This window comes from Mesoplodon mirus (genome assembly GCF_964341445.2).
Source record: "Mesoplodon mirus genome assembly, chromosome: 20".
Lineage (NCBI taxonomy): Eukaryota > Metazoa > Chordata > Mammalia > Artiodactyla > Ziphiidae > Mesoplodon > Mesoplodon mirus.
The window spans coordinates 15635263-15662199 of record NC_138996.1 but is presented as its reverse complement, the minus strand read 5'-3'; the positions used below and the strand labels follow the sequence as shown (position 1 = coordinate 15662199).

The 26937-nt window shown below is 41.0% G+C and overlaps 1 protein-coding gene across 13 annotated transcripts in view; it reads right to left on the bottom strand.

The window, feature by feature from the left end:
* Positions 1-26937, bottom strand: part of FUT10 (fucosyltransferase 10) — a 259867-nt gene that overhangs the window by 165468 nt on the left and 67462 nt on the right. For 7 of the 13 annotated variants that reach the window (XM_082608594.1, XM_082608595.1, XM_082608592.1 and 4 more), the window contains one exon: positions 26329-26486. In XM_082608594.1, the coding sequence (XP_082464720.1) occupies positions 26329-26486 (158 nt within the window). Of the gene's footprint in view, positions 1-15098; positions 16570-24919; positions 26487-26937 lie in introns of those variants that run through there. The other 6 variants (XM_082608596.1, XM_082608588.1, XM_082608584.1 and 3 more) reach the window with 3 other exon arrangements.

Sequence of the window (26937 nt, the reverse complement as noted above, 5' to 3'; positions counted from 1 at the left end):
TGTGTACCGTGTGCCCACACCCAACTCTGTGAAGGGAAAAGAGCACCCAGTGAATAGCAGAGGGGCACCCATGAGACATGGGGAGCAAGGCAGAGGGTATTCCACTGAGGAAAAGTGCTGGGCAGACATCTATACATCAGCACAAACCCCTATACATTTTTCAATTTATATTCTTAAACTCCCTCATGAATGCATTACCTAAGATAACTGTGATGTTTCCCTTAATATTTAGGTATTTATGTAAGGCCTAGTGAATCTAGTGGACATAATATTAAAATGTATTGTACTCTTCCAGAGACTGTTAGGCTGTGTACACAACACCCAGGAACTGTATAGCCTGCCTACATTCTGTGCTTTTCCAGCAATGCACCGTATGTCAAAGTTCTGTGTCAGCTGTCCTATCATTCCCAATCAAATTCTTTCCTTTCCCACCTCTAAGAATCACATGGAACATTTTTAGAGATACACAAGTATTTCAGAATGGAAAAGATGGGGAAGGCATATTGCTATCGATCCGTCATATCTATCTATGGGAAAAGTTGAAATATAGAACATCTAGAGGGTCTAAGAATAGTAACTGATTATGTTCAAGTATGTTTTCAGAAAGCAAAGCAACAGTAGAATTTTCTTAGACAAAACCTAATTCTCACAGACTCACAACTCAGAGAAGGAACTTATGGTTACCAGTGGGGAGGGGTGGGGGGAGGGATAGATTGGGAATATGGGACTGACATGTACACACTGCTATACTTAAAACATATAACCAACAAGGACCTACTGTAGAGCACAGGGAACTCTGCTCAACACTCTGTAATAACCTAAATGGGAAAAGAATTTGAAAAAGAACAGATACATGTATATGCCTAACTGAATCACTTTGCTGTACACCTCAAACTAACACAACACTGTTAACTCTGCATTTTATATTTATTAAAAAAAATAATCAAACAACTTCCCATGAGCACTACTTCCCAGGAGGCCCTTAATAAAAGCTTCATAATGATGGCAAAAAAAACCCCAAACAAACTAATTCTCACAGGGTCTATTAAAAGAGAGGCTGATATCTCTACGTAGGATCTGGAAGGTTGGGAGTTCCCTTTTCCTTAATACTTTTCCTTTTTCTCATTCTGCTGCTGGACCCGTGACCATTACTTCCATGACACAACTTATTGATACTGCAAAGGTAACACTAGGCTGATTGCCCCACTCATCACATGATGTGACCAGGAGTCCCCAAGTGCTACAAACAATACCACAGACAAGCAAGTGCCAGTTCCCGTCATTTTCATTCACTCTAAAGTAAATGCGGGCAGCCAAGAATTGTGAGTGTCCATCATGGGGTGTTCTTGCAAGGTTTCATATGTTTCTCGTCTGCCATCAGCATAACCTAGACTTTGGGTATTTCTTATAAATGGGTCTTTCCTCTTCAAAGAACATCTTAACTGCTCTCTGTCCAAAGATTCACTTAAGAAAAAGCATGACCTAAGGGAAAATAAAAGAATGACAATCCCTTTTACCTTCTAAATCTTCTCACCAGCAAATACTTAGCTCTAAAGGGAAGAGATGAGAAGATGCTGGGGTTATTGATTAGAGGACACTCTAATCCTTAGGTAGAAGGGCACTGCTCTAAGCCAGGCAAGGATGGAAAAAGGGAGAAGGAATGATAATTCCTTATAATGGTTGCTTCACTCCAAGCGCTCCCTTAGTTATGAGGTTGACAAAGACAAACAGAAAAAGATTTCCATCCCTCAGAGAAATCAAACTCATAGGGAAGACAGACATGCATATTAACTAGAAAAGTGTTTCATGCATAGATGGGGTCCATTCAATGCTTGTTGGCCTGATGATTTACCTATAACAAAATTCAACTTCTCATACTGCACCATACCTGGGTCAAACTCTGGCTCTACCACCAACAAGCTGTGTGGTATTACACAGGTTACTCAACACCTCTGTGTTATTGTGAACTACTTTGCTCAGTGCCTGGCAAGTAAATGTAGTAGTAGTTAATATTAATATTATTATTGTCACTGCCTGCCTCATCCTTCATCTCTCACTACGCTCCACCATCATCCCTTCCTTATACCCTACACTCCGGTCATACCAAGCCAGGAGCTGCCTTCTGGACACATCACGATACTTCACGTTTCTGAGCTTGAGATTTTTGTTCTGTCTTGTCCATAGAGAGTGGGCTTCTCAAACTGGCTGTGAATGCTTAGCGGGAGGCACTATGCTTTTTCACATTCATCATTCCAGCACCTGGCACGTTTCCTGGAACGGGGTAGGCACTTAACAAATATTTGTTGAATTAACTATGTGTTAAACTAAATCATGTGAATAAAACTATACACATCAAGGTAGGGAAAAAGTGAGGAATTCTTCATAGGGAATAAATCAGAGAAAGGTTTCCCATAGGAACAGACAGTTTAACTTGCAAGGCTTTGAAGGATAAATTCATCAGGGGCTGGAGGTTTGGTGTGTGTAAGTGTTGCAGTCAGCGTAAGAAAACGCAAGACGTTGCATAGAGTGGGTGCTCTCTAAGCAGGGAGCTGAATGAAGGAAAGAATGGAGACACACGTTTGTTCTCAAAACAACAGCTTTTTTTTTCACGCTAAGAAAAAGCCCAACTTGGATTGTTTGGCTTCATTTTAGTCTCTTCCCTGCATCAATAATATTATTTTTGTAAACTTCTGAGTAATGAGGAAGGAAAAGGTCTTAGACATTTCTCAGACTTTAATAGATAAACCAAATAACAATAAACAATCCTCACTATTATTCAGTCCCCTCATCTTCCAAGTCTCCTTTGCCCCAGCTCTTTACTCCCCAAAGGCAACGACAACCTCTTCTCCATTCTCTTCTACATCATCTTCATCTGAGCCTGTGGAGAAGCAGACCTCAGCAACCGGATGTTCATGGGGAAAGGGAATTTTGCTCAGAGTCACACCTTTATAAAATGTGTACAGTACAGACCAGCTATTTCCTGTTTATCTGTGGACAACAAGCAATCCAACAAAAGGCAAATGTGCTACAAGACCTAAACCAAGGCATATCACCACACCTCCCATGAAGTCTGCCTCTAGATATCCTGCTAGGGTTGGGTGGAAAGACATAAAAAGCTAAAGAAAATGAGGAAGGGGCCACACAGAAGATCAGCAAGGACCAAGACCTGTGGCAAGAGGTACTGGTATGTTTGGGGAACAGCAGGGAGAACAAGGGAAGTGGGGAGGCAAGTGTGGCAGGAGGTGGTGAAAGCAGAGAGATCAAGGACCAGACAGGTAAGGTGTGGACGGCCATGGTAGACTCTTTGGATGCACAAGACAGACATACTCCCATCCTTTATACACAGATGGTCCACCAGGGAAAAGATACATCTAAGAAACAGTCGTCACACACATGATAAGCACTACGAAATGAAAATGCAAGGATTAGAGGATCATCGGATGAAGGACACTCATGCACCCAAGGGATTTACAAAAGGCTTCCCAAGTTCTTTAAAGAAAGTATCAGTCAAGCAATAGATGAGTTGGGGTAGCAGGTAGAGCATTCCAGGGAGAGGAAACAGAATGGACCAAGTCTCAGGATAGAGAGAGAGAGAGAGAGAGAGAGGGAGAGAGAGCACTTGAGGCTAAACAGTGAGTCTAAGGAGGAGAGAGGCGCTGAGGAGGGAGAGCAGAAAGCGTGACAGGGCTGGATCTTAGGACCCTTGTAAAACACGGCAGAGATTTTCGTCTCTATCCTAAGAGCTACAGGAAGCTGCCTTAAGCGTGGAGAAATGTATCAGATGGGAGTTTTAAGAAGGTCACATTGGCAAGTAATTAAGTGTGGTAGAAATACAGAGTGTGGAAGGGAGGTGGCGAGAGATAACACTGGGGAAGTTAGCCGAGGCCAGGTTGTGCAGAAAAAACTCCGGAAAGGTCCTTCTGTCCAAAACTTTTTTAGAAAGAAACAAAAAGGATAGGCAATCTAACACGCACGAAGGAAAATATCAGACATCTCTCTTGGGAAATATTGCTCTCTTGCCCACTAACTTTATTTTCCTGACCAATGAAGCTGAAAGTTATGTTTCCACCTTGTTCTTAGCTTCACAGTAACTGTCAACGTATGGGTCATTTACACTAGTGCTTCTCACTCACTTGAATGTGCATTAGGATCCCTGGTGACATTAATAAAATGCAGATTCTTGTTCAGTAGGTCTGGGGCAGGGCCTGAGACGCTGCATGTCTAACATGCTCCCAGGTAATGCTTGGGATGCTGGTCCGTGAACCACACTTTGAACAGCAAGCCATATACAGCTCTAGAGCTAAACAGAAGGTATTTGGGGCTTTCTGAACATATATGTAATAGCAGTGTTAAAAATGCAAAACAAGCAAGCAAACAGAACCAGCAGATTATGCCTCAGTTACTGTGCTGCCTGCTTTCAGAGAACCTGGGTGTGACATGTCTTTCTATAAAGACTTGAGGAGGTGTTCAGTGTGTAACTTAATTGGAAGCAGCTCAACTCCAACCATACTTCTCTAGGAAGCTCAAAACTGGAGTCCTTCTGACTGTGACCCTACACCACAGTGACACCTGCTGGTGGATTGGTGGATTACATGTTAAGGCTTTGAGAATAATTGAGTCAAGTGAGCAAACTTTTTCACGCATAGCTTTAACGGAAGTGCAACTTCTGGTTGTGAAAGCACCCGTTAAAATAAAATAAAATCCTTACCTTGATAAGGATTAGGTCTGCACCGTAGTATTCTGATAAAAGTTCAACAACTGGCTCTCCAGGAAAAAAATACGTGAGTAAACACATATATTATAAATTTTACTCATATAAAGGATATGCAGCACATGATTTATCAATAACAATAACAGGTTTTGTTGTCAATTCTGAGTAGAAATTTATTCTCACAGAATACTTTCTCTTATTTTGCCAAACTCGTATCGGTTGCTAATCCATAATTGCAATTCGACAATGTTTTGACAAAAATAGTCTCCGAAAAAATGCTTGTTTAGTATGCAATTTAGCAAAACTCCATTCATGTCATTGATGGCATGAATGTAGTTCTGACATGAACGTTGGTTGGTATTTTTGTTTACGTTAATGAATAAAACAATGAAACAACACAAACATACGTTAGGACACCGCTCATTACTCAAGGACATGTGAACGACCTCTTTGTGAAACTGGACGACAGCTTTGAATACTGGAAGACTACTTCTTCAATTTGGGGACTATTTATAATGTAACAGGTAACGACATGACACAATTTTAAGTTTAATCTGCATTAATAGCACTTCTCCATCATTTTCTTAAGTCTAGTTGATCAATAAAACAATAAATCTAGACCTGATCTGTGGCATTTTCCAGCTTCCATGTTATAAATACTCCCACCAAGACCAGTTTCAAGCTCCTGAGGAGGCATCACTGACTGTGAAGTTGGGAAGACGTGCAGGAGTGCACAATTCTATAGTATTTCTACCACGCAGGTAAAATAGAAGTAAATAACTTCAAGGGTATAGGTAATAGAAACCTGTAGTAAAATAATCAAGAAGCAATGAAGTTTTGAGTGTTTTTAACCTTTGTTTGTTAACAGTTTATCTAATTGTAATATTGTATAATTTAATTTTTAATAGTGACTTTTTTTTTTTTTTTTGCGGTACACAGGCCTCTCACTGTTGTGGCCTCTCCCACTGAGGAGCACAGGCTCCGGACGCACAGGCTCAGCGGCCATGGCTCTCGGGCCCAGCCGCTCCGCGGCATGTGGGATCTTCCTGGACTGGGGTACGAACCCGTGTCCCCTGCATCGGCAGGTGGACTCTCAACCACTGCGCCACCAGGGAAGCCCAATAGTGACTGTTTTTAACAACCAGCTCACAACATTCCTAAAAATTTGACAGCTGGTTCTCATGAGCCAGTAAGAGCCAGCTCTAGCAACACCACTGGGCCTTCGAGATGGGGAGGTTTGAGGATAACATAGAAAATGATTCAGGGAGCTTGGAGGCTACTCTAGGACTTGAGATCTAAGAAAGGTCTATGCCAGCTCTTGACCAGGTCAAAACAAAATGGCAAATGAAGTCATGGAAATCACAGTGGAATATAGAACTACTCCTGATGTGGGGAAAGAACTAAGACAAGTTGCTCTACTCAGCAGTAGACTTTAGCAGGGACATGGAAGGGACAAGGCAGGGGGCTGAGGCAACGACAAGGTTGCCAAAAGGGAAAGAACGGGGAGAGGGCAGACTCCTGGGGCATAATCTCTTCCAGCAAATAGAAGAGGAGGAAATACTCCCTGATTCATTTTATGAAACAGGTATTACTCTGATACCAAACCAGACAAAGTACAAAAGAAAAAATTACAACTACCGCCAATATCCCTCATGAATGTAAACACAAAATCCCTTAATGAAATATTAGTATAGAGAATTCATAAATATATTTTTTAAATTATATGTTATGACCAAGTGGAGTATAATCCAGGGATGCAAGAATAGTTCAATATTTTTAAAAAATCAATGTAATCCACCATACTAGCAGGCTAAAAAATATGACATGATCATATCAATCAATGCAGAAAAAGCATTTGATAAATTTCAATACCCATTCATGACTTTTAAATTTTTTTTAAATTCGAAAAAATAGGAAATAAGGTGAACTTCCTCAACTTGATAAAGTGCACCTACAAAAAACCTACAGCTAATATTATACTTAATGGTTAAATATTGAATGTTTTCTCCCTGAGATCAGGAACAAACAAGAATATCCACTCTCATAGCTCTTATTCAACATAGTGCTAGAAGTTCTAATCAATGCAATCAGGCATGAAAAGGAAAAAAAAGACATAGAGATCAGAAAGGAAGAGATAAAATTGTCTCTGTTTACAGATGACATAATGATTGTCTACACAGAAAATCCCAAGGAACCCAAAATAAATTCTGGGAACTAATAAGTGAGTTCAGCAAGATAAATATACAAAAATCAATTGTATTTCTCTATAGTAGCAGTGAACATATGGACACCAAAAATTAAAAATACGATACCTTATAAACAATACATAGGGGTAAATATAACAAAACATGTTCCAGACTTATATGCTATAAACTACACAAAACTGAAGAAAGAAATCAAACATCTTAATAAATGGAGAGAAATGCCATATTGATGGATTAGAAGACTGAACACAATAAAAATGTCAATTTTCTCCAAATCGATACGGTTTTAATGCAATTCCTAGCAAAATGTCAGCAAGTTTTTTTAAAAATATAGACAATATTATTCTAAAATTTATATGAAAATGCAAAGGAACTAGAAATAAAACAATTTTGAAAAAGAGGAATAAAATGGGAAGAATCATGCTACTCATTTCAGGACTTACTATATAGCTACAGTACTAAAGACTGTATGGTACTAGTGGAGGAATAAACACATAGATCAATAAAACAGAATACAGAATACAGAAATAAACTCACACAAATATGCCCAACTGGTTTTTGACAAAGGTGCAAAGGAGGAAAGATAGCCTTTTTAACAAATGGCACTGGAGCAACAGGATATCCACAGGCAAAAAAAAAAAAAAAAAAAAAAAAGAATCTCGAGCTAAGTCTTATACCTTATATAAAAATTAACTTAAAATAGATCACAAACTTAAATATCAAATGTAAAACTTAAAAATTGTTAGGAAAAAATGAGAAAATCTTTGAGATCTAGGGTCTAGGCAGAGTTCTCAGACTTAACATCAAAACATAGATCCTAAAAGGAATTAATTATAATTAAAATTAAAGTCATAAAATGATAAATTCAAATTCAAAAACGTTTGCTTTGCAAAAGATCCTGTTAAAAGGGTGAAAAGACAAGCTACAGAGTGGGATAAAATGTTTGCAAACTACCCAACAAAGGACTAGTATCTAGAATATATTTTAAAACTCTCAAAACTCAGCAATAAAAAAGGAAGCAATTCAATTAGAATATGGGCTAAAGACACGAAGAGACATTTCATAGAAAAAGATATAGAGGTGGCAAAGAAAGCCCATGAAAAGATGTTCAACATTATTAGCTATTAGGGGAATGCATATTAAGAACACCATGAGATATCACCACACCCCTATCAAGATGGTAAAAATTAAAAATAGTGAGAACACTAAATGCTGGTGAAGATGCAGAAAAACTGGATCACTCGTATGTATTTGATGGGAATGTTACAGCCACTCTGAAAAACAGTTTGCCAATTTCTTTAAAAACTAAATATGCAATTACCATATGACCCAAAAATTGCACTTCTGGGCATTTATCCCAGGGAAATAAAAACTTATTTTCACACAAAAACCTATATCAAATTTAATTTTAAAATATTTAATTGCCTTCTCGAGAGTTACACAGACGTATAAAAGCAGACACAGGACAAAATCTCTGTCCAGTCCCCTGCCTTGTCACCACCTCTCTGTTCATTATATCTGGAATGGCATGTAAGTTTTGTCTTCATCTGATGGATTATGGATGCTTGCAATTCTATGATGAAAAGGATTCTAAGGCCTTGGAATTCCAAGGTTGGCAGGAAAAGTTTTCACAATTAATTAGTGTTGTCTGCCATGAATATAACCAGTAAGAATGGCAATATACAAGCTTAATATTTGCCAGTTGTAAACTGAAATATGTTGCCTCACCAATCATAGAATACTAAAACCAGAATAGGTATTAGCAATAACCAAGTAGATAACTCTTTTATTTTACTGATGTGGAAACCAAAGAAGTAAAATAAGAGAGAGCCAGACCCCAAGTTTATTATCTGACCTCTCCATTTTACCAAGTCCAGCCTTGCTTCCAGTAGTAACTGAGTAGATATTTCAAGTCCATGAGTTTTCTCTTTGTGTGGAAGGGATTTTACTTCTGGGGTTATTTCTCACAAACAGCTTCTTGATGCTGGAATTGTTCTAGGAAAAAGGGGAGAGCATTACAGAAAAGAAAATATCCAACTCCAAAAATTTGAAACAGAATCTCTTTCATATTCATCATCTTGCTAGTCAGGCTAAGGTTTTCAGAGACTATCTGGCCTTATTTTAAGAAGTACAAGTGTTCTTCTCTCATATTTTGGGAAGTGGTAGAGTAGAGAGATGTAAAAATGGGATGCTGGTACCTTCAAGCCCTTTGCCTATGAAAACCATCACCACATCATGCTGAGAATTTACAGAGGTCTTTTCAGGCTTCCAGAAATAGCAGGTTCCATCTTCCCTGTTAGTTCCTTTGCCCTGCTAATATCGAAGAGATCACTAAACTCAACTCCATGAATAAATGGAATCAAGTTAAGATTTTCAGATTTTGACTTTTATGTTTTAAAAGAGGGAAAGAAGACAGCTACTTAAACCCTTTGCCCCTGAGAACAAGCTGTGCTAAGAGATCTGAACTCATTACTGGCTGCTTTGGTTCCATGTGCCTTGAGACTTACAGAAACTCTGTCTGAAGCCTCGCTACAACCTCCCCAAGTAACTACGTAGTGATGGTTAATGAATAAGCAAGAATTTGAGGATCAGGCTGGGGTGAGCAGGCCTGACATTTGATCTTTTGAGTGAAACTCAGGATAACAGCTCTGAGTGTGCTTTCTGAAAGCCTCCCATGGCCCTTACGGCTGCCAGCCTCCCACCTTATCTGCAGGCACCGAAAGCTTCAAATTACAGCAGCTAATCAGATAAAAGCAGAAATGCATCCTTCTAATGGAGGGAGAGGTTAATGCCCTGACCTTTTTCCTTCACCGGCAGAGGCAAAACAAAAACACAGATGAAGGTTGTGTTGCAGAAAAGCAGATGAGCTCTGTTTCAGAGCCCCGAGAGTGGATGTTCCAGCTAAAATCTAAGATGTTTTCGAGACTACAGACACACATCAAAAGGACAGAAAACAACCCACGATAGCAGTTACCAAATTATCCCGGAGACAATATGCAAATCCCTTACTCAGTAAAAGTGATCAGTAGAATTTACTTCCATACATAGGTAAGTTACTTTGCACCTAAAATTAATTTCATTTATGGCCTGGTTTTATGATATTTTTATATCTTTGACACCCTATATGGGCCCCAGGAATAAACAGAGCTGAAAAATAAGAAGCATCGAAATAAAGATTTAATGTGAAATGTGAAATTGTCTAATGCAATAGGGACTCATAATTTAGCCAAAAGAGTATCATTTTCTTGAGTATTCTGTTGCACCAACAGATTTCTTCTGGACTAATATAGTTTGTATTAAAAACATATTTGCCATTGATTCAGGGAAGAATACTCTTCTGACATCAACCTATTTTATCAAAAGAGGTGCCGTTAAAAAAGTATGTGGAGTAATTTCATCTTTTTATTAAATTACTCTGGAGAGCAATGTTACCATAGGGTGATTGAGACACTAAAATTCAAAGAAACTTGAGAGTGAGATAAATTGGATTTATGTCATTTGAAAGATAAGTCTGAGATCAAGGTTCTGGGTGATTTTCTTCTGACAATCACCATGTGTGGTATATTTTAATGTGTTTTTATACTCCATTTTTGAGGGATGAAATATGTGAGTGCCTGAAGGAAGTGTCATCCTGATGGCAGGGGGAACAGTGGGGAGTGAAAAGAGGAAAGATGATAGTAATCAGGCAATTACAGAACTTGGTATTTAATACATTTTTAAATAATAGCCTACCACTCAGTGCGAGGGAAAGAAAAAGAGAAAACTCTGTGAGAGGCACTCAAAATGCCTAATAGTGAGCTAAATTTCCTCTCTGGAGTACTCACCTTATTGTTTTGGATAAACTTCTAGATCAATAGAGGCCCATCATGTTCTGTCATCTGAGAGTTTGGTTCACAGTGTCAAACCAACAAACCCATCTCTCCTAATCACCAATTAAAAGCGGAGCCTTGGATTATACACTGCACAAATGACCAACATGGAACAGACATAACATTCAGATGACATGAAGGATATACCAATTCCATGACCAAAAAAGTGCTGCTTGCCCGTTTTATTTTGTCAGCTAAGGCATCTCTAAGTACATGCTTTGGAATAATTCTGTTTCTTTAAAAAGTATATTGCAGAATGGTCATGAACTTGGATCTATACCTGGACTCAGCTATTTACTTGCTGTAAATTTGGATAAGTTACTTGACACACTGAATCTGTTTTCCCATCTGCAAAAATCAGAGTAATACTACTTTCACTTTACAAAGTTGTTTTGGGACTCGAATCACATGATAGCCACAGGTAAAAATGTTTGGAACATAGTAGATTTATATTGAGCTATAGCGAATGCAAAGACATGAATGAACCCCTAGGACAAGATAATCTAGTAGATGAGCTACAACTTGGGAATATCCTAAGGCAACATATAGACATACATTATATAAACACAAAGAATATAGACAGCCCACATGAATGTTACAGTTACTCGAAGCAAGCAAAGGTCATCTTGAGGGAGCTTAGTCAGAGAAAACTTCCAAGAGATTTTAGCCCCAGGCAGGGGAATATGATCTCTCCATAAAATCTGAAACCACAGTACATCGTTGGCATTTCAAGCACATACATGTTTCCAAAGACTTCTTGAATGCTTTACCCAACTTTCTGACACTTAGCAATACAACCTATTCTTCAACAAACATGTATCAAAAGCCAGCTGATTTCCAGGCGTTCCTTCTCCTGGGCCTGTCACCAACTGTAGAGAAACAAGAGAACCCATCCAGGCTTTTCCACCCCCTGAGGAAAACAAGGAGCCCCACCTTGACGTCTGCAATCAGCACTCTGAACTGGCACTTAGCTTCCTCTTTTAAACGTGGTAAGGAAAAATGTGTATGCTATTTGGTTGCATTTTCTCTGATTGGTTACTGTCTTCTCTTTTAATATACGCTTGATTCTCCAAATATGGCTTATTTCTATATATTATATCTACATGTTTACCACCGGCAGTAAGACTTGGCAGATTAATTATCCAAATTAATTACCTAGGCTTGGCTTTAATTTCTATTTTAAAGGATAATGTCTTGAATTAGAAGTACCAGCACATGAAAATACTGCCTAGGTTTATGGCGAATTTTAAACAGAAAATGTTTTAAATTAAAACATATTTGTAGAGGTCCATATTTTATTTAACTCACTCATGAACAAGTTTTCAATTAAGGTAGAACACGCTACTTATAAATCATTAACTTGGATAATTGTGTATAGGTAGGATTCAAATTCATAAATGAGATTCATTCATTCATCGATTTTGCTGGGCACTAGGGATATATACAAAAACAGAAACAAAAAACACCATCTGGGGCTTCCCTGGTGGCGCAGTGGTTGAGAGTCCACCTGCCGATGCAAGGGACACGGGTTCGTGCCCCAGTCCGGGAGGATCCCACATGCCGTGGAGCGGCTGGGCCCGTGAGCCATGGCCACTGAGCCTGCGCGTCCGGAGCCTGTGTTCCGCAACGGGAGAGGCCACAACAGTGAGAGGCCCACGTACCGCAAAAAAAAAAAAAAAACAAAAAAAAACCACCATCTGACGTTCAAGATACTTAGTCTGCAGGAGACAAACATGTAAACAGATCATTACAGTGGCTATACAGTAAGTCCTCTTAGAGACATTGCAGGCTCAGTTTTTCCCATCTCACTTTTCTCCTCCTGATCTCAGGTGCACGCAAGACAAGGATGAGAGGAGGGAACAGGAGACAGATGGTATTTTAGCAGGACAATCTACAGGACATGCCTATGGGATTGCAGATGCTACATCTTCCAGAATATCGGGGAAGCCTCCTTCCCTCCACCTGGGGCGGCATCCAGCAGAGGGCTTAGCAGTGCGAGGAGACTCACCTGCAGAGAGAAGCAGACCGAGTGGGCAACAAAAAGTAAATGTGCCAAGTCTCAGACCAGTTGAGACAGACCAGAGAAGGAGAAGTTAATGAACTGTGTCAGGAGAGACTCCCAAAGCCTACCTCCTCATTGAAACTCTTAAACGAGCTAGAAGGTAGACCCCCAAATCAAAAACTCTTCAATGTGTTCTTCCTCGTTCCCTGTGGGTATGGGGCTGTGCACACATGTAAGCATGTACACGTGAGCTTACCCTGTCAAGACCATTTGGGAAATGGGTTGTCCTGTTCCCTCCTTCTCTACACTGGAGTATAATCTTGGTGATTACAAAAGAGAAATATGCAACGTGTAATGAAGGAAAAGAAGAGAAAATAATAATAGTCTTTGAGGGCACTAGCGAAGGCTTCACTGAGGAAATCATTTGAGCTGAGTCTTGAAGCATAAATAGAAATTCATCAAACTGATATTCCGAGCAGAGGAAATAAAAGTGTATACAAAGATGCAGAGGTCTGAAGAAAGCATGGAGTGTTCAGGCAACGTACAGTTAGTTTGGTACAGCAGAGCACAGGGGCATGCTAATAAATGGGGAAGATGTAAGAGGTGAGCTTAGAAAGTCAGGGAAGGTCTGTTTCAGAAGAGTCTTTATCCCAGAGGGAATGTGTGGCTATTAAAGGATATTAAGCTAGGGAGTGTCTGATTTAAAAGAGGAAGGTTTTTGTTGAAAGAAAGGTCCCAAAGTGAGCAGACTACAAAGTCGACACCATGTAAATAAATTGGGGAAAGCCTATGCAAAGGTCATTGAGCTGCGAGGTCGAAGGATGTGGGGCGTGACCTTGGAAGAGACCCACGGAGCTCCTGAACTTGGTGGGACTAGACTGTGGTTGGTGAGGTCCTACACAAAACAGTGGCAGAAGAAAGGAACTGATGTGAATATGTTAGAAGAGGAGATTGCTAAATGGGACGGGTTAACATGGAGAGAGAAGGCAAGGAAGGAACAGAGAGAATGCTCGGATGCGTAGTTGTAGAGATTTGACAGACGGATCTATGGGGAAAGATCTCGATTTCCATCTCGTTAAGGTCAAGGGGCCTGGGTTGAATCTCACTCAAGTTTCCCAGTGGGTAGTTGAACATACACGTTGATCATGATTAGAAGTGTGGCTTTGAGGAGAAAAAAATGTTTGGTGTCAGAAGACAGATCCGTGATTGTCTAGGGCCAGGAATGGGGGAGTATTGACTAGAAAGGGGAACAAGGGGTCTTACTGGGGTGATATACATGTTCTACATCTTGACTGTGGTGGAGGATACACAGCTACATACATTTGAAAAGAACTTATTGAACTTGACATGGGTACACTGTAGTTTATGTGATTATAATGCAGTAACAGTTCATTTTTTAAGATGTTTTGTCTTAAGTATACGAATGATAGTTGAAAATGCGAAGTGGACAAGAGAGATGAGAAAAGTTATAGAGTGAGATAAGAAGAGGATGGAGGCGAGAACTGTGTCACAGGGGTAGGAGAGGGAAACTCGCAAAATCACCAGCTAGCGTTCAGTGTTTAGCCGTGAAACAGAATAGTACCATCTTACAGCTCTTTGCGGGGGACTTCCCTGGTGGCCTGGTGGCTAAGACTCCACGCTCCCAACGCAGGGAGCCCGAGTTCAATCCCTGGTCAGGGAACTAGATCCCACGTGCCGCAACTGAAGATCATACACGCAGCAACAAAGATCCCGCGTGCCACAACTAAGACCTGGCGCAGCCAAATAAATACCCAAAAATAAAAAATAAAAAAGCTCTTTGGGGGCTTATATGTCATCTAGTTCTACTTCATTTTACATATGAAGGAACTGGGATTCGTACTGAGGTAAGATGCTTTGCTCAAGGCCACAGAGGTAGTTAATAGCAAAGGCAACACTAGTTCCAAGCCAGGACCCCTGAGCCTGGGATGGCTCTGCCCTGGACTGCTTCATCAGTGGGACTCAAATGTAAAAGCACACCCTACACCACAAAAAAGAGGTCCCACTGTCCCACTGGAGTCGAGCCATGTATTTCCTCCTCTTAGTTACCGCTTTCTTGTGCAGGGCTCATCAAAGAGCCACGTGACCCTAAGAGCTTGCAGAAAGCTTTAGAAGACAAACCCACCTCCCACTCTCTGAGGTTTTGGAAGTGAAAGGAATACGGTTAGATCTAGATGTGCACCACCATGACTGAAAACAGAGGAGGCATTTTTTTCATCACACAGATATCTACCTACAAAGCAGGGGTTTGGGTTTTGTTTTGTTTTCCTGGGATGACACATCTCTGCACATTGCACAGGCACTTTCTGACAAATCAAATAAACGAACGTGTCACGAGTCAGCGAAAATTAAGACAGAGGAGGTGTAGAGAAGGTACCGAACAATTTATCAAGCCACACACAACCTTTCCATTTTTATTTTCTTTTATGTTTCTTAAAAAAATGAACTCACATAAGTGTACTTTTGTTTATAAGAAAAGAGACAAAAGGCTGCCTCCATTGGTGAGTATTGAACAGATGGAGCCAGAAGCATCGAGGGGAGAGGAAACAGAGACAAATACAGTTGTCATGGTTTCTTTGAGATGCAGTAAACGAAGGGACCCAAATGGACAATGAAAGCCCCCACTGGGTAAAACCACGTCACTCCTTTCTTTTTAGGTAATTGCCAAGCTCACTTGGAAGGTCTGAAGTCCATGGGAGATGAGAAAAGAGCAATGCTGTCACTCACCCCTGGCTATTCTCAAATTATATTGACCCTGGAACCATCCTATCCTCCCGTATAACAGACAGCCAACAATTAATGACTACCTCAGATTAATCTGTTATCCCAGTGGGCAGTGCCCTGCAGAAATATGTGACACATGTAAACACAAGACATGAGGGAAGCTGGGCACTGCCCGAGACCAAGTTCTCTGTTTCATTGGGAAGCAGCAAGCACATATGCGAAGAACAGCACTGTGAAAGATCTGTAAATCCTGGTGACACATTCAAGGTCCCTGTCTCGGTGTCACTTTCCAGTCCTCTCCGAATTAACCCCAATCCACCTCCACTGTATTCCAGGTAATATGTAGATCGGACGAGAGCTTGATATACCTGTATTGCCCAATCATGTCCCCATCATTTGTTTATGGGAGTGTTGGAAAAGGAGAGAATGGGATAGAGAGGGATCCCTTCTCAACAGCTTTTTTGGGGGTCAAATCGAAGTCCAGCGCATTGAAGACTGTCTCTATGTGATGGAGAACAGGCGAACGTCGGAAACATTCAAATGTTTGGCTGAACTCACGTGTTTTGTCTGGAGGTTCTGATCAGGTTGATACAAGGTCTTTTCTAAGGTCATCACAGAGGCTGCCAGCGCTGAGATCAGACTGTTTCACCCCGAGCTCTACAGCAGTCCCCGTCCGGTGCCTGCCAAAACAGATTCTTCCCAGTCCACACAAGATGAGGGGTTGTTTTCTCCTCGTTCTCCATGCCCTTCGTGAATGACCCTCTAGTTTGTTCCAGACTGGTGCAACGTGAGCAGGGTCCTGTGTCGAGGGGAGGAAGGTGGCTGTGTTTAGGAAACACTGGTTCTGGGGTGATGGGTGGAAACACGCTGGGCACCCGAGCCAGTTGCAGACAGAAGGAGGAAGGGGGGTTCACCTTGGCTCGGCTGCATGTCCTCAGAAGCCAAGAAGAGCAATTCTTAGGCTGTTGAAATGTATCTCTCTCGTGAGTCTGTCCCCAAAGCCCAAAGCCTGCAACATCTCATTTCCTGTTTGGGGATTTCCTGAAATCAAAACGGAGATGTTGGCCTCTGTAAAGAAACCTGTAGAAAGACTTTTCTCTGGAACTAGGACCATGTGTCTCAGCTTCAGCGTTCAATTTGGCCTCACCAGCTTGATGCTCTTTTTCCATCTCCTCGGAAAGTGCATGTACCACACCTCTCCTTCATTGCCCATACCCTCTGTTCCTGGTCATTGGCACTCCCCCTCAGTTTTTGAAAATGTGAAAGCCTCTTATTATGAAGTTTATTTGGAGGTATTGCTTTTCCAAAAGAGGGGGGCAGAATATGAATTTGGGGGAACCACGTTATCCCCTATAATTGAAAAACTGAAGGAAATTTTGGATAAGCATCAAATTAGAAAGAACACAGCCTTGATGAATGGTATCTTTGTTTCTTAGATCTGGGACTTGTGTGGGGAGGGTGGAAATGGGCATAATAAGTAGGCCATAGGAAATGACATCATACACTCTTTTCTTTCACCCTTAAAGCTGGTTTTCCCTAACCATCATCATGGTTTACTAGAGTGTCACTTCCAAGATCCAAACATTATTTTTGTCTAAGTTCTTGTTGTTCACACAAATATATCACCATTACTTCACAAGTCCTTTGTGAGCTTTGCTCTGCCAGCTCTCACAATGGGGAAGAAGAAGGACTTGTGTCTACAGAATTGCATGAGCCTCTGCAAACAAATAGGCGCAATACCAGCAAACTGAGACCTTCCCAAAGATGGGAGTATGTTTAAGGCCAATGTATGGGCTTTCCCAAGTGTTTCACTTCCGCATATATACAAACCAAATTACTTATAATTCCAATATCACGAGAAAGCTTCTGAAGAAGAAACAGACTGACTTGTAAGCATGACACAAACTCCCCTCCACTAGTAAAGAATTTCATACCTATTTTAAAGGCTATAAGGGTAGAACTAGATTTTTCCATATCAGTGGGGAAGGGAACTTTTTTTTTCCAGAGGCACTGTAAAGAATTGCAGCCACCTCTTTCTCTCCACATGGGAGAAAACAGAGTATGGCGGAAAGAATGTGAACAAACAAAACAATCTTGGGTTTGAAATTTGGATCTGTCATTTATTGGTGATATGGTATTGCATAAGCTATGTATATAATTACCGTGTCCTGCTTCACCATCTTAGGTGAAGTAAAATACATGTCTTTTAATATGAGCTTCCACATTCCCTATCTCAAAACGCTTTTTTCTCAAGGGAACCCTCCTACACTGGTGGTGCAGCCGCTATGGAGAACAGTGTGGCGGCTCCTCAAAGAACTAAAAACAGAGCTACCATATGATCCAGCACTCCCACTCCTGGGCGTATATCCAGAGAAAACCATAATTCGAAAAGATGCGTGCACCCTAATATTCACAGCAGCACTACTCACGATAGCCAAGACATGGAAGCAACCTAAATGTCAATCGACAGATGAATGGATAGAGAAGTGGTACGTATATACAATGGAATACTACTCAGTCATAAAAAAAAGAATGAAATAATGCCATTTGCAGCAACATGGATGGACCTAGAGATGATCACACTAAGCAAAGTAAATCATACAGAGAAAGACAAATACCATATGATACCACTTATATGTGGAATCTCAAATATGACACAAATGAACCTATCTACAAAACAGAAACAGACTCACAGACGTACAGAACAGACTTGTGGTTGCCAAGGAGGAGGGAGTGGGGGAGAGATGGATTGGGAGTTTGGGATAAGCAGATGCAAACTATTATATATAGAATGGATAAACAAAAAGGTCCTACTGTAGAGCACAGGGAACTATATTCAATATCCTGTGATAAACCATAATGGAAAAGAATATGAAAAACAATATATATATGTATAACTTAATCACTTTGCTGTACAGCAGAAATTAACACAACATTGCAAACCAACTGTACTTCAATTTAAAAAAAAGATTATAAAAATGTATTTTCAATGGCATCCCTAGAGTTACTGCAAAAATAAACAAATTATGGAGGGGGCGTCACAGCAGATGTGTTTCATTTTCTTATTTCTGCTTCATCACCTCCAGGCTAAAGACATACACTGAAGTTGGGGTTTTAGACCATGAAAACAGGAAGTAGAAGACATCTGGGATTATACTTTACTACCTAAAGATGTTCATCTAAGTGACCTGCATTCTCTCAGACTAGCAGATAATATTATTTCACTGGTGAAATGAGTCTTCCTATTAATGGTGTGTCAACTATATACACGATGACTGAATGTGGCTTGTAAGATACAACTTTTTCAGGTGCTGCAACTAAGTGAATATTGACTCGCCCCAGCCCCTGTACTGAAGGTGAACAGATGGAGTTTAGCCACACAGCAGGACGCTTGCCCGGTGAGCGCACCACTGTTATTGCCATTCCCAAGTCAGTTCTTATTCTTGCCGGAAATCACATGACGCTGACAGGAGAAATGTCTCCTCTTCTGGGGAACAGGAATAAAACAATGGAGTAAAAAATGAAAAGAACAGAGAAAGGATTTGCTTTCAGACTTGCCAACTCACTCCGAAACTGAACTTTCAGTACTTTTAACCATCTTGTCAGTATAGCACATTTAATACACTCTATCAATATAATCCACTTATATCATATCTCATGCTTCAAATAGAGTAGTAGAAATTCAGGAAGTAAATTCTATCTCAAGGGGCTCTTACAGAATAAAGAAACAAAACCTTCCTGGAAGTGGTTTGTATTTTGCTAAGGCGTTTCCATTTTCATTCCCCTACTAGAATTAACATGGAAGCTCTATGGTGGCAGGGGTTTTGTCAGTTTCACTCACTGCTATAGCCTCTTGGCCCAGAATAATTCCTGGCACATATTAAGTGCTCAATAAAAAATTATTGAGTAAATCAATAAATTCCAGGCAGCCTGACATTCTGAGTGACCCAAATAATGATAATTTCCTTGATAATATTTTAAAAATAATTTTCTTGTTCTTTAATACATTTTTTTCTTGTTTCCCTAGTGAAAAAAACCAAAGGCTTCTTTTCCTTCATGGAAAGTTCTGATTACCTTTTACCTTACCCCAATTTTCAAGTGATCAATAATTTTAAAAATATCCACTAGAAACTCCATTTTCCCTTATGGAACACTTCAACCAAAAAAACTAATCTAAAACAAATTCTCTCTCTCTCTCTAGTATATAACACTATTTCTTCCTTCCTTCAAATTATAAAAACAAACTAATGAACTAAAAACTCCTGGCCTTTCTCACCTTCTGAGATGGCCCACACTCTATATGCGGAGTGTGTTTCTTTCTAAATAAATCCACTTCTTATCTAAAAAAATAAAAATAAAAATTCCTTTACACGTCATCACCTCTGTTTCCACTCAATGTCAAAAGTAACATTTGTTAGTCTCATCAGGAAAGTCTCAAGAATCAGGAAGTTGTCAAGTTAGAAGTGGTGGAAATTAGTTTTCCAAAATTTTAATCTTCATTTGAAAGCTGAAATTTTAACATTGGCAACAATGTCTATTGGTTCTCTTAAACTGACAGGCTCACTATATTTCCATGAAGATAACTGACAAAAACCCATCACTGAACAACCCACAGTTTGCCAGACACTCTTTTGAGCAAAAATGGTTTTCCAGGGAAAAGTTTAGCTCACAACTCAAACAATCACACAGTGCTTTTCTTTGAGATTCCCATTGTGCTTTGGTGTGCAGCAGACATGCTTTATATATATACACCAAATTCTGTCACATAGAATATTAAAAAGACATGTACTCAAAGGTCAAGTTTTTATAAAATTAGTCATTTTTATTACTTCATCAAGGACATCATTAAGTAAACTGGCTTTATTTTTCTGTGAGTGTGACTCATCAGATGAGTCTACATCAGTCACGTTTACTCTGTATACATAAGAAGCAATCTATGTGAGGCTCATTCCAAAGGCTCCTGGGATACTGCCCTTGCCTTAAAACCATTAACGGCACCTGCTACCTACATTGATAGTCCCTAAAATCTTTAATTACCTACTCAATCAGTTTTTTTTTAATTAAGGAGTTAGTGATAGTAAAATTCCAAGTATTCCTAATGGCCTATTGGGGCTGGTTGTATAACCTCTGGTGAGCGAAGTTGGAAGATGAAGTCATGGTTTGCAATGGGAAATAAAATAGGGAACAAATTTTTGACTTAATGTTCACAATTCTCCTCGAGACATTGATCAACGTTCAGTCCTGATTCATTTCAGAAGCTTCCAGAGACAAAGAGCTGAACGGCTCATGTCACTGGCTCCAGGGGGATACCACAGAGCAAGGGTAGTTATCAGGGAAGAAGCCCAGGAAGGTGAAAGGACGTCTCTGTTGATCATGATAGGTCATACCCTCCTGGGGATACAGTCCACCTCTGACTGACCCCAGGCTTGGCTGTTAAGCCCAATGAGTTGAGAGGACAAAAATCATGGAGGGTCACTCCTGCCCCTTCTCACACCTTGCATCCTGCCCAAGTCCTTAATAATCCCCCTTCCACCAGCACCAACGGGTCACTAATTTAATGGGTTGGGCCCAGGATATTGATGAGGTCACATTTACTAGTCAGAGAGGTTACTATGACTTAAAAGGGAGCTCTCATGCAACACACCCCATATTCTTGCATCCGTAGCAAGTGGAGAGCAAAGAGGGCTTGTCTCCTAAGAGGTTTCCCCCTCTTTTATTCCTGTTTTGATCCTTGGTTAATGAATAAGCAGGGTGAGGACCTACAGACTTTCTCTCCTTTCTCTTGGCACATTGAACAGGCTGGTCCTAAGACTGAGAATTGAGAAACAGAAAGGCCATAAAAGATGCTCCTTAGGCTTCAAATCTAAATTATATGTTCAAATCCAGCTTTTACTGGAGTTCACTGCACTGGGTTTATTTGGGTTTGCATAGCTACTATAAAGAGGTTGCTGAGTTTCATTATGCTCTTGGGAACTTTGTGTAAAACTCCATCAGAAATCCCATGGAAGGGAGAGACAGTTATAGTACAATTCAAGCTTTCCTCTGTCCCTGGTTTTAATACCATCCGCATATCACAATGCCCCTCACACCTTTCTCCATTGTCCTGCTTGTATCTGCTACAGTGCCTACCACAATGCCCATCTCATAACAATAAATATGTTTGAAACAACTAAACGAAGAACAAAAGGGTACCATCCCTGGTCCAATCATTAGTCATTCCCTTTTCCTGAACCAACCTCAACCCAGGTCTTCACAAACAAAAGGGTGATGGCCACAGATAGCTGGAACAACTACAGCTCGCATTTACTGAGAGAAGTATGAACACAAGCTTACTTAATCATCACAACAACCTCACAGGGAGCAAACATGACACATGAACAAGATACAGCTTTAAAAGGTCGAATAACTTGACCAAGGTAATAAAGATGGTACATCAAAGAGTAGGGACTGGGGCCTCCCTGGTGGCGCAGTGGTTGAGAGTCCGCCTGCCGATGCAGGGGATACAGGTTCGTGCCCCGGTCTGGGAGGATCCCATATGCCGCGGAGCGGCTGGGCCCGTGAGCCATGGCCGCTGAGCCTGCGCATCCGGAGCCTGTGCTCCGCAACGGGAGAGGCCACAACAGTGAGAGGCCCGCGTACGGGAAAAAAAAAAAAAAGAGTAGGGACTAAAATCAGGTCTTTCTCATTCCAGTCATAGCTCATAATTCTATATTCCCTCTGAGTTCCTAAAGCATTTTCATTTCTGTAATCAGAAGGAAATAAAGATATACATTGACATTAGAATTATGCGGTAAAGATATTATTCTCTAAGATATTAGCTAGCGACAACAACAACAAAAATGGAAATAAAGGAAAGAAATTTCCGAAAGAAGGGCGAAGAAATTCTTTGTAAAATATTCAAGATTGCAAAGGTACTGGAAACATAAACTGACTACCTTTATTTGTGGCCTGTGGACTTCTATGCTGTTTACTTTGAAGATTCTAAGAAAGACATATGTCATTTATGCAGACTTATACACTCCTGGCTTTAGATAATCAACATTATTCATTGAAAATTAACTTTACACTGGATTCCCCTAAGGAATTGTTGTCTTTAGCAGGAATTATGTGCTACTAATAATTTTTAATGCACAATATTACAATGGGTATTTCAAATTTCAAGTTCAGGTCTGTACTGTGCTTTAGATCCTTAAGGTGTTCTATTGATACTGAGCCATTCTCTTATGTGTAATACATGTTTGACCCTGAAAGAATGATGCTCATTTTTGCCTATGTCTTTATTTCTGAGAAGTGCATAGAACACTGTATGCATTCAATCTGTTACTAATAACGATAATGACCTCAACTGATATTTTAGTTGCTAGAATCCAGTCCTTAAGAGCAACAAAGAAGCCAGTCAGCATTCAGATTCTGAAATATTATATTTGCTATGTGACCAAAGGTCAAAGTTGCCTCCATTTTCAGGTGAAGAAGTAAAGACTATTAACTAACATTAGTAATCATTTTCTTCAATATTTCTGAAAAGGTTTCTGCCCACCTCGTCATACTGCTTTGAAAATCAGTCTTTGAGAATAATCCAAGTAAAACGTACTGAAGCACTAAACAGAAAGCTGCATTGCAGGAAGTCCTTCACAGCCATGAGCCGTTCCACACAACAGCCTGTGAGGTAGGACACTTGTTGAATCATATTTCAAAAATGGAGTCACTGAGGTAAAGAGAAAGGTGACTTATGATGGGGTCAACAGAGATAAAATACACAGAGGGCCTTCCATGGAATTCCAAAAGCAGAGCTCCCGTTTTGCAGATAAGAATCACTCCATAACAGCAATTATCACAGACAAGAAGGCATTATCTTATTAATGAAAACCCTATTGCAAAAGACACATATGTTAAGCAAAAAATAATAATAAAGTCTCAAATCTATGGGTACTCAAAGAGTTCCAAAGAATCCTTGGTTTATTTTCCTGAAATATGCCTCATTTTTATTTTTATTTTGAAATTTTTTACAATTTCTTTATTTTATTTATTTTTGGCTGCCTTGGGTCTTTGTTGCTGTGCACGGGCTTTCTCTAGTTGCGGTGAGCAGGGGCTACTCTTCATTGCAGTGAGCGGGCTTCTCATTGCGGTGGCTTCTCTTGTTGCAGAACACAGGCTCTAGGCACGCGGGCTTCAGTAGTTGTGGCATGCAGGCACAGTAGTTGTGGTTCGTGGGCTCTAGAGCACAGGCTCAGTAGTTGTGGCCCAAGGGCTTAGTTGCTCCGCGGCACGTGGGACCTTCCCAGACCAGGGCTCGAACCCGTGTCCCCTGGATTGGCAAGTGGATTCTTAATTACTGTGCCACCAGGGAAGGCCCTACACCTCATTTTTAATCCCATGAAATTCCCTCTCCTTTATCCTCTTCCTCCACAAAATTTTTACACCACATTAAATGAGCAATGATTTTATTTCACTAAATTTGCTCAGGGCTACATACTGCATACAAGTTTAGGGTGAATTTGATCGATGGACTCATGAAGAAGAACCAAGCAGAACCAAAAAATCACATGACATGTTGGGGTTTAAGACCTACATGCAGGGACTTCCCTGGTGGCACAGTGGTTAAGAATCCGCCTTCCAATGCAGGGGACACGGGTTAGAGCCCTGGTCCAGGAAGATCCCACATGCCGCGGAGCAACTGAACCCATGCACCACAACTACTGAGCCCTCGTGCCACAACTACTGAAGCCCGTGCTCCACAACAAGGGAAGCCACCGCGATGAGAAGCCCATGCACCACGATGAAGAGTAGCCCCTGCTCGCCACAACTAGAGAAAGCCCACACGCAGCAATGAAGACCCAACACACCCAAACATAAATTAATTAATTAAATAAGTTTAAAAAACAAAAGACCTACATGCAGCACATAAGCACTGGGGGTATCTGCTTAAGGCATTTGTGATGGAGAACTGAATCTACTCGATAATGTCTCATCAGAGGCACAAATCATATCCTGGGCTTTTTTTAAGAGTGGGGAAAAAAAGAAAGAGAAGAAAAGAAACAAACAAATAAACCCATTTAAAATACAACTTAAAATCTGGCCTTTCCAATCCTTTCCCTTTTGATATTATCAGATAAAAGAGCTGAGAGATAAATAAATTCCTTTCCATCCCCAACACTACCCAGTAAGTATGCTTCCTCCTTTAAAGAAGAGTGTGCTTCCCTTGAAAAACACACAGTGGCTCTAACCTAGTTTGTTACTGTCCTAGTAAAAACACCTACAAAATGAAGCTTCTTAAATTTCGATAATTAAAGAATGTTACACAGAAAAGAACTTCTAAGACCAGCCCAATCACTTCTTTTTAGGTACAAAAACTAAGGCCCAGGGAGGTTAAGAGATTTGTTCAAAATCATAGTTAGTTAATGGCAGAGCTGGGATGGAGAAGAACTCAGTCAGAGGGGAGAAACAATGTGACCCCTCTTGCTGCTAAAACAATGTACTGGTTTCAGTCCTTATTTCTCTGACACAGCCAGAAAGACAGCTACGTAAGGAAAAGATCGCCCTTGGCAGGAACAGAAAGGCACTGGCCTGCGATACAAAGGCAGCTGGTGCCGAGAGGGTGCTTTCCTCAGTTTTCCCCTGGTGCCACATCAGGGACATGAGCACGCAGGACTCTTCCTGTCCTCTGGAGCTTACGTCTTTCCACAATAAAGAACATCAAAGCCGTCACACGTTGGGTGGCAGCAGGTTTTAGTGTGGTCTAGAAGCCGCCCCACGCTCACAAGGAAAGAGAACGAGAGACAGTGTTTTCTCCTTGTCTTTCGAGAAGCTCCAATAGAAGCTCCAGAGAAGACAGGTGAAACTCCTCTGTGACAGGATCAGAAATGACAGGGAATGCTCCCAAACTGGCAGGGCTGCCCACCACTGCAGGCTGCGCATCACCCTAAGACAAGACAAATCCGCTCCCACACCACTGGAGTTCCCCAGGGCACTCACCTTCATGCTCACAGCGATCAAAACGCGCAGCCTGTCCAGCCTGAACCACAGGACTCTCTGTACTATTCTGCTCTGTGGAATACGGGAACATAGGGAACTACTCACCACCCAAAACACACAAGGAAGAGGCACGTCTTCCCAAGACGTTTGTTCCAGGGAGGAACGGGGGAGGATGCAGGGCAAGGTAGTAATAAGAAAGGCGGGAGAGGTGGTTGAAAATATGGAAGAGGCAGAGACGTGCTATGTTCTTTAGATCTGGGGAGACGGCGGATCAACCCCACGCAGCCTTCACTACTCACTCACATCCCTGGAAACCAACAGATGGCATCTCTCATTGCCAAGTTCTAACGCATCACATGATCCTGCTCAGCGTCGGGACACTGGGCTTGCCAAACACCAATAAATACAGCCAGTGAGGTGAGTGTAAGAATCCACAGCTACACCCTCTGCCTTCCTTGCAAGGACTCTTTCCTTGCAGCAAGGAACACACTCATTCTACAGTAGGTGTATTTCCACACAAGGCGGCAGGGATGCAGGTCCAGACATGTACACTGAAGGTGACCAGTGTTCATAAGAAATATTTCTTTTTTACTATAGAAAACAGAGAAGTGACCCCTAGGGTAACTCATATCTATTATTCAATAGAGCTCACTATGAGTACTGCACCCATTAATTCTCATCCTAGTGGGTTTTCCACAGAGCAGCTATTATATTCAGATATTAAGGCAACCTAGAAAATAAAACTCTGACACTTTTTGATATTAGTCCTTGAATACTAGGGCCCAAAACTCTTGAGTTGAAAAGTTTTGATTCCTATCAACCAGCCACCTTAGTGCTTGGGCTTCTTTCTTGGATTGTTGGAAGCTTGGTATCCACATCTCTCGCAAAGAGCTCCGACGCGGGGCGAGGGGTGAGAAAGCAAACGCTGTAGGCTCTGGACAGCTCAGGTGGGTAATGTCTGCCTTCCATCGTTTGAGTGGTAAGCCCTGCATTGAGAGAAGGGGCGGGGGGGGGGGAGAATTAAAAACATAAGTTAACACAAGCCTCACGTTCCCTGAAGCAAGTACCTTCACTCCATAGAGTCCACAAAGTTACACGTTGAACAGCTGAAGGAGAAAGAATCTAACACTGAGAGTATTCTGTGCACTAGATAGTTTGCTAGGCGTGTTACATAGCTTGTCTCATTCAGTCCTTCAATCCATTCAACATAAACAGTCTCGTGCCAAAGTACACACTTATGGAATTTTATTTATTTATTCGGCTGCGCTGGTTCTTAGTTGCAGCATACGGGCTCTTAGTTGCAGCATGTGGGATCTAGTCCCCTAACTAGGGATCAAACCCAGGCCCCCTGCATTGAGAATGAGGAGTCTTGGCCGCTGGGCCACCAGGGAAGTCCCATTTATGGAATTTTAGAACACAGGGAAAAAGGAAGAGATT